Below are 8,562 nucleotides of genomic sequence, written 5' to 3'. Positions count from 1 at the left end.
GAGGGAAAGGTCTTGGAATACTCCCTGAAAACATATGCTCCCAGATGTCCCTGTTTGGGGGGGATGTACCCCTGGTAAATCCACACACATTTAACATTTGACACCTGTAAGCATGCTACAACCGTTGTTCCCTAGGGTCTCTAGCAGTTTCTTCCTGGCAAAAATGCATCTTGGTTTCCAGAGCATATGCCACGGATATGCATGCATGCCTATGAACACGGAGGTATGATGCAGTTCACCAGCTGCTCTTTTACACACAGCAGGCAAATTTTAACACTGTTGATAACAGATTCATAGGACAGTTGGGTTCACAAACATATGGACTCTAGGAGAGCAAAGCCAAGTGTCAGCCGAAGACATACTACTGCCCAGTGTAGACCTCAAACAGCACCACTCCCCCAGTTCACAATGCCTGAAGGAGGCCACTTCACCCCCGGCTGCATAGCAGGGCCGGCCCTCTGCAGGAGTAGTAGGTGCCTTCCAGAATGTGTGGTTTGATTAGGGGAAGGGGGCTGTCAGGAAGCGATCCTTGGCACAGGGACTGGGGTGTAGCAATCAGGACTTTGTAATTATTTCTATTTCTATTATTTCTTTTTCTATATCCTGCCCATCTGGCTGGGTTTCCCCAGCCATTCTGGGTGGCTTCCAGCAAGATATAAAAACATAACAATACATCAAACATTAAAAACTTCCCAATACAGTGGAACCTCAGGTTAAGTACTTAATTCATTCCAGAGGTCCGTTCTTAACCTGAAACTGTTCTTAACCTGAAGCACCGCTTTAGCTAATGGGGCCTCCTGCTGCTGCTGCGCCGCCAGAGCACGATTTCTGTTCTCATCCTGAAGCAAAGTTCTTAACTTGAGGTATTATTTCTGGGTTAGAGGAGTCTGTAACCTGAAGCATATGTAACCTGAAGCGTATGTAACCTGAGGTACCACTGTACAGAGCTACCTTCAGACGTCTTCTAAAAGTTGTGTAGTTCTTTATCCCCTTAACATCTGAAGGGAGGGCGTCCCACAGGGAGGGTGCCACTGCCGAGAAGGTCCTCTGCCTGGTTCCCTGTAACGTCACTTCTCACAGTGAGGGAAGTGCCAGAAGGCCCTTGGAGGCGGATCTCAGTACGAAATGCAAACATGGTGTGTCAAAACTTAAGAAGGCAGAGCATGCAGCAGCAAGAGAACCAGCTGCAGAGTGAAGGGCCATAAGACTAAGACCAGCTTCCAATAACCACAGAGGCCCTGCCTGCTTTGTGCTCCAGCTGTGCCAGGCACTGGGGCTCTGAGAAATTCCACACCTCCGCTGGCAAATATAAGAAGGCCTCTTGGGGAGCAGCTTTCATATTCAAATCACCCTTGGCAAAGAGGAGGGGGGAGAACAAAAGGAGGGATTTGTGGGCCTTAGCAACCAGCACAAACCCCTTGAGTTGAGTTCTGGCCAAAAGCAAAGGACAAGCCTCTCCGTACAGGAATCCGAGCAGTTTCAGTTCTCTCTGCAGTGCTCAGCCACAGACTCTGCAACGGTAAAGATCTCTCACACACAACATGGAGAGCCCTCCCTTTAAAGAGTGCCTCTGCGAACTCTGCGACTGTGGGTAAGTGCAGTTCCTCTAGGTCGTGGGTAGGCAAACTAAGGCCCGGGTGCCGGATCCGGCCCAATCGCCTTCTCAATCCGGCCCGCGGACGGTCCAGGAATCAGTGGGTTTTTACATGAGTAGAATGTGTTCTTTTATTTAAAATGCACCTCTGGGTTATTTGTGGGGCATAGAAATTCTTTCATTTTTTATTTATTTCTCAAAATATAGTCCGGCCCCCCACAAGGTCTGAGGGACAGTGGACTGGCCACCTGCTGAAAAAGGTTGCTGGCCCTTGCTCTAGGTTTTGCAGGTTAAATGGTAGCCGGTGACAAGGAGCAGCTGGCGATGCATAGACCTTTACCCAGGCCCTGCATTCTCCCTTCCTCGCTTCCAGGGGTGGGTCCACTCAACCCAAACCATTTGGACCAGGTGTGGCGAACCTGGAGCCGTGGAAAATGTTGTTGGACTCCGTCTCCCATCTGTTCCGACACCCAGCGTGGCCAGTTGTCGGGAATTGTGCAAGTTGTGGTGCGCCAGCACTTGAGAGGGGCACAGCTTCTCCACCCCAGAGCTTCCGTCGCTGGAAATAGATCTGGTTTGACTTAAGCAAGTGAGCCCATCTACATACAGAAGAAGAAGAAAACAGGCAGCAAGCAAGCCCAGCTGCATTGCAGCACATTGCAGAGAGGCTGGGCTTGAATTTTTAAGGAATGCTCCGATCCCAGAACCCTCACAGTGGTACAAAGCCTGGTGCATCCTGCCCACTGCACCTTCCATTTTCCAAACCAGGCTTTTATCTATCAAGGCGGGCAGAGAACGTCCATTACAGAGCAGCCTATAAAGCAGTATATGTAAAGGTAAAGGGACCCCTGACCATTAGGTCCAGTCGTGGCCGACTCTGGGGTTGCGGCGCTCATCTCACTTGGCTGAGGCAGCTTCCGGGTCATGTGGCCAGCATGACTAAGCCGCTTCTGGCGAACCAGAGCAGTGCACTGAAATGCTGTTTACCTTCCCGCGGGAGCTGTACCTATTTATCTACTTGTACTTTGACGTGCTTTCGAACTGCTAGGTTGGCAGGAGCAGGGACCGAGAAACAGGAGCTCACCCCGTTGCAGGGATTCAAACCACCGACCTTCTCATCGGCAAGCCCTAGGCTCTGTGGTTTAACCCACAGCGCCACCCACATCCCGCTGTATATGTACAAATAACAAAAAAAGTATCCCTTTTTTCCTTGGCACACAGAGCTGTTGCCAGAGAGACAAGCCCCCTTGATGCCACCTAGTTCTCAGATGCTTGCTTGCTTCCCATGCAGCCGCCACAAGCGCCACAGGAACTGCCGGAAGCAACGGGTGCTGCTGGCGCAGCCGAAGACTGGGAAGGGCTGGCTCTCTCACTACAAGGCAACTTACACTTGCCCACCTGGTAAGAGGGGAAGGGGGGCCCAGCTGGCCTGGGAAAAGGCTGGGTCAGTGCCTTCGTTTCCCTGATCTCAACCATATCCCAGCACTTAACTGCTGTTCTTTCCCCCCTGCTCCAAACAGCTGTGCACCCGCGCAGCAGCAAGAGGCCCCCCTGCACCCCTCCACACCCAAATCCTCCTCCCATGGACCTCCAGACCACCCAGAGGGCAGAGTTTGTCGTCTGGGATCCAGGCAAGAGAACCAAGCATCCCACGAAGGTAAAGACAAGGGGGGGGGGTCTCCTGTCACCTGGGGTGAGGGGGAGCTCCCAGTTCTGCACGCAAATACCTACTTAATTTGCCCTCTTGCTTTTAGCACATCTCAGGGGGAAACAGCTTCAAACACCTTGAAGGGAAGAAAGGGGAGCTTTTGGTTGGAATTATTTCTGTTAAAGAAATCGGAAGGAAACAAAGTTTCATCTCTATGCAGTACCCTGCATGGGCCAAACCTTGGCTCAGGTTTGCTTGTACATTTGATAAAGCCCCCTGCTCCTAAACATAACGTCATCACAGCACTTGACAGTTTTATGAACACACAGGTGGAAAGTGAGAGGCGTGCAGGTGAGATTTACTGAGCGGGTTGTGGGGCCATCTGCTTTGCAGGAGAGGAGAGGCCAGCACCCACAGGGACCCTTCCAGAGCCAGGCTCTCTGCCGGCTCCCCTTCCCACCACGGGCATCTGCCCTCTCGCAACCTCCAAGCAAGCTCCAGCCCTGCAGCTCTGCAGTCAAGAACAGCTCCGGAAGCAAGGGATTAAAGAGGCAGCTTCCAGACCAGCCAGGTAAAGCTAAAAATGAAGAAAGCAGCAGCACCAAAACTAAGCTTGATAAGGGGACATTCAACTAACCTCAAATATAGTATTGGTTCTACCAAATCAGAGCTAAGCTGGGGCAGGAATGGGAGGCCTGGTTGCATTTCTAAGTTGGAGGCTGCGTCAGGTCTTTGAACTAAAATGTTTCATCTCTTCCCGTATCTGCCCCCACCTGAACACAGTCCAGGTGAGTTTTCCCTAGGATTAAAAGCAGCCTTCCATACAGGGGGAGTTACAAGGCTGAGGATCAGAACTCTTCACACCAAAATAAAAGGGTATCATTCACCATTTTCTGCTCTGCAGGAGTAAATGTCGTCACCACCCCCAGCCACCCCTTGCCCTTGGAGAAGGGGGCATTTCTTGGAGAGAAGAGGGCCATCACAAAATCCTCAGAACCAGCAGCAGCTGAATATGTGACCAAGTACCAAAGCGATTTCCCAGAACAAAGGGCCTTTCTTGGCCAGGCTGCACCTGCCCTGCCTCCTCTGGACAACCTGGCAATCAACCCAGCTTTCAGGTGAGCATCTCAGGTGCTGGGGAACGATTCTGGAGAGGTTTGGGACTGAGGAGAGACAGGAGCAGGGACTTCACCTGTTAGTCTGATACCGTCAAAACAAAACAAAACCAGGAAGAGGCCAACGGCACCTTAAAGACAAAGCCATTGATCATGGCGTAAGATTTTCTACATTGGGCAAATGCGCCAGCACCAATGGGAAAGAATAAATGCACAGAAATAGGATTTCAGAAAGGAGAACATTTCGACCTACCAGACCACTTTGCTGTTGATCTTGGGGAGGCAAAGGGCCATCCTCAGAGAAAGGAACTTCAGTGTGAATCCGCTGGATTCACTCATCAGTACAGTGGTGCCTCGCAAGACGAAATTAATTCGTTCCGCGAGTTTTTTCGTCTTGCGATTCTTTCGTCTTGCGAAGCACAGTTTCAGAAAAGTTTTGGAAAAGCTTCAAAAATCACCAAAGTCTTCAAAAACCTCAAAAAAGGCTACCACACCACGTGCTATGAGTTGCTCCTCGAAGTGAAGTCGCAACTGTATTAATGGTTTTAAGAAAAAGGAAACAAACTTGCAAGACGTTTCCGTCTTGCGAAGCAAGCCCATAGGGAAAATCGTCTTGCGAAGCAGCTCAAAAAACCAAAAACCCTTTCGTCTTGCGAGTTTTCCGTCTTGCGAGGCATTCGTCTTGCGAGGTACCACTGTAAGTTCAAAAACGTTCATCTGAGTCTGAATAGAGACCATGGTTTCCTGCCCAAATATAGGTGTTAACATAATTATCTTTGCAGTGCTGAGTAAATGATCACCAATTTGCTGTGTCAAGGGTTCCTGTGCCTGTTTAACATACCCTCTAAGCTCTAATTGAATGATCACTGATGGTACTTTTTGCATCTCATGACTGTTCAACTCCCACCTTGCATTTTTCTCCTCCTGCATCTACACCAGTCAACTGAGATATCACTTCATGCATCTGATGACATGTGTTTTGGTCCATGGAAAGTTATGCCATAAATCAATGAATTTGTTAGCCTTTAAGGTGCCGCAGGACTGACTCTTCTTTGGCAAGCGGTTTAAAGTCCCAAGAAAGGTTCCCTTTCATCCTCTCCCAGGACCCCTCTGCCCATGAGAAAGTGCAGCATCTTCTTCTTGGGTATTGTTACATTAGCACAGGTGTACCCAGGGCAATTTTCGTTGGCCAACCATGAAAAGGTCAGCGAGGTAAGACCAGGCTCTTTTGAGACTCTAAAAGCAGTTCCCAAGAGGATCAAATGAATCACTATTCCTTCACAATGAGAGAACAAATATTGCTGCGTGGTGCAACTGGCTTAAAGGCCTTTCGGTAACCCGAGACTTAACAATGGGACTATTCGCTGCAGATTCTCACACGCCATCACTTCTGCACAGAACCAACTTCCAGACTGTACACAGAGAGAGCTACCGTAGATGGAACGCCTCTGCATACTCTCGTGCCAAGCTCATCACGCTGAAAAAGAACCGGGGGGCAGAGGAAGCTGGGAAATTTGAAGGAGACAACGTTACCAAGGTAAGGGTTCACCCCAGCAGCAAAGGAAGTTGGTAAGAGAATGAGGGTAGTACTTTCCTGCTTGAAATTTATCTCCCCTCGCCCCTAAGGCTTAGGGAGGGAAACAGTGGAGCCCATTGAATTGCAAAATATGAGGGTCCCACTTCCTATTGGCATCATGCCCAAGACCTTCAGGCTTCACTTATAGGGTAGCTTCAAGTCCTCATTGCTCCCTTGGCTCTACTGGAATGAAGCCTAGTCACATCCCAACCCAGTGTTCCACCTCTAACGTGGGTCAGCTAGCTGGGCAAGCAGATAATTCCCTTCCCTGCCTCCTTCACCTACATCTGCAGCTACTTTCTGAAGGGATGCGGATGGCGCTGTGGTCTAAACCACTGAGCCTCTTGGGCTTGCCAATCAGGTTGGTGGTTCCAATCCCTGTGACGGTGGTGAGGTCTCGTTGCTCTGTCCCAGCTTCTGCCAACCTAGCAGTTCGGAAGCATGCCAGTGCAAGTAGATAAATAGGTACTGCTGTGGCAGGAAGGTAAACGGTGTTTCCGTGCACTCTGGTTTCTGTCATAATGTTCGGTTGTGCCAGAAGCAGTTTAGTCATGCTGGCCACATGACCCAGAAAGCTGTCTGTGGACAAACACCAGTTCCCTCAGCCTGAAGCGAGATGAGCACTGCACCCCACAGTCACCTTTGACTGGACTTAACTGTCCAGAGATCCTTTACCTTTAAGGTAAAGGTAAAGGGACCCCTGACCATTAGGTCCAGTTGTGACCGACTCTGGGGTTGCGGCGCTCATCTCGCTTTATTGGCCAAGGGAGCCGGCGTACAGCTTCCGGGTCATGTGGCCAACATGACTAAGCCACTTCTGGCGAACCAGAGCAGCGCACGGAAACACCGTTTATCTTTCCGCTGGAGCGGTACCTATTTATCTACTTACACTTTGCTTTCGAACTGCTAGGTTGGCAGGAGCAGAGACCAAGCAACGGGAGCTCACCCTGTCGCGGGGATTCGAACCACCGACCTTGTGATCGGCAAGTCCTAGGCTCTGTGGTTTAACCCACAGCGTTACCCGCATCCCTCCTTTACCTTTACCTGTATCTTTTTTGCATTCCTCTCCTCTTGCAGCTTCCTTATCACCTTCCTGTCCTCCTCAACCATGCGGAGCCTACTAAACATCCAGGCACAGCCCTGAAATCTCTGGCTGCCCAGTTTGACAACTCCACAGCACACAGGTTCTTCTTCAGGGACTGGGGAGCTCAGCCTCGTATTCGATATGGAGACCCTCGGGAAGGAAGCTGCACCCACCCCTTGGTAAGGGACCCATTGAGCAGAGTGTGCTTTGGGGCAGAGCCGTAGCTCGGGGGCCAAGCCATCACTGCACCCTGGAATCCTGCCTAGTCACATCCTCGAATACTTATAAGGCTCCAGGTCCAGTCTCTGGCATTTCCGGTCTAAAGGTGATGAGAGGGATGCATCCTGCCTCAGCCCTGTCAGTCACAGCAGACAAGACTAGGTTAGACAGAGAAGTGGCTTGATTTGCAGCAAGGACGTTAGAAAGAGTGGTGGGAAGGCTGTCCTCTTCATGGGTCTGGGAAGAAAAACTTGCCCCTAATGTATAGCTTCTGTGAAGTAGAATCACCAAAAAGGGACGTGTTGCAAGCAAGAGCCTAAAGGCATCAATAGCAAACCCCAATCTTCCTCAGTAGCTGAATCGAGGTGAAAAAAGCAGCTCCCCACCCCCAAAAATGCCTGTTCCCAATCTCTCAGGGCACCGCAGATTTCCAAAGGGAAATGCACCTGTTGTTCAAGCCCAAGGAAGCAGGAGTTGAAACTGGATCAGCTCTTCATTAGGAAGAGTGGACAAGATGCACGCACACTGCCTAGCATCATTTTCAAATTTCCTCAACGATCTACTCCACTCTCAGTCCTTCCCGTTTCTAGTTAAACTACCTCTTCTGCAAGCATATATGAAGCGGATGTGAACGTGGTGGATTGGGCTGCTCTCTCACAGGAAGCCCTTTGTCAGCTCCGCTCATGGCTGTGGCTTAAGGTGTCAGACAAAGGACATTTTAATACTGTATCCCATCTCTGCCAACGGACACTGAAAGCATCTGCTGCTTGTTTCTGTTTTGTTTCAAAAGGGCCATTTTGGAAGCCAAACCACAACATGCAGCACTTATCTGCTGAAGAGAGCGGAGAAGGCCAAGAGCTACAAGCCAGAACTGAAACCCATCCAGACTGAGGGAGGGCAAGATTTTGCCACCATCCACCGAGAGGCTTACAGGTATCCAGCCAAATAGTGGCCAAGAAAAGCCCCAGGGAGGCATCCAAAAGTTTGGCTGGGCTGTTGCAGGGTAGAGATTGCAACAGCAGCAGCTTAAGCAAGCTCTGCATTCTCTTTTGCAGGCATATTCCACTCCCTGTCTGTCGACTGCAAATGTACCTAGCCCAGCAACAGAAGTCTAGGAAAGAAGCAGACGACTAAAGTGTGACTGTGCCAGAAGGGTCAGACCTCAGGGACTAATGGCTGAACATCGTGGATTTTAAAGGGGGCTGGAATCTATGCTCCTTCGCAAATTATAAAATTGTACTCTCAAGTTCTGTTCATGTTTGGATATTGCCATAGCAAAAACACACTTGTGTTCAATAAAAAGGAGTAATATAAACTCGAAACAGC

The 8,562-nt window shown here is 50.0% G+C and overlaps 1 protein-coding gene across 2 annotated transcripts; it reads left to right on the top strand.

Moving 5' to 3' along the window:
* The first annotated feature begins 1,377 nt into the window (after positions 1-1,377).
* On the top strand, positions 1,378-8,558 carry LOC114585438 (uncharacterized). 2 transcript variants are annotated; one of them, XM_028708096.2, is made up of 9 exons: positions 1,378-1,591; positions 2,816-2,995; positions 3,115-3,251; positions 3,636-3,813; positions 4,147-4,360; positions 5,756-5,894; positions 7,011-7,196; positions 8,027-8,169; positions 8,292-8,558. In XM_028708096.2, the coding sequence occupies exons 2-9, from the start codon at positions 2,845-2,847 to the stop codon at positions 8,368-8,370; spliced, it is 1,227 nt and encodes a 408-aa protein (XP_028563929.2). In that variant the 5' UTR covers positions 1,378-1,591; positions 2,816-2,844; the 3' UTR covers positions 8,371-8,558. The 2 variants fall into 2 exon arrangements, with proteins under 2 accessions (XP_028563929.2, XP_028563928.2); XM_028708095.2 differs by having other exon boundaries at positions 1,379-1,591; positions 2,886-2,995.
* Positions 8,559-8,562: the final 4 nt, after the last annotated feature.

The sequence above is a fragment of the Podarcis muralis genome, chromosome 15 (assembly GCF_964188315.1).
Source record: "Podarcis muralis chromosome 15, rPodMur119.hap1.1, whole genome shotgun sequence".
Classification (NCBI taxonomy): Eukaryota; Metazoa; Chordata; class Lepidosauria; order Squamata; family Lacertidae; genus Podarcis; species Podarcis muralis.
This window is presented reverse-complemented; position numbering and strand designations above follow the sequence as displayed.

Excerpts from the sequence above, each read along its gene's own strand:
- LOC114585438 (XM_028708095.2), top strand. The coding sequence starts at position 1,542 with ATGGAGAGCCCTCCCTTTAAAGAGTGCCTCTGCGAACTCTGCGACTGT. Across the intron at positions 4,361-5,755 it reads GCAATCAACCCAGCTTTCAG|AACCAACTTCCAGACTGTAC; the intron begins GTGAGCATCTCA and ends ACTTCTGCACAG. Across the intron at positions 7,197-8,026 it reads GAAGCTGCACCCACCCCTTG|GGCCATTTTGGAAGCCAAAC; the intron begins GTAAGGGACCCA and ends TTGTTTCAAAAG.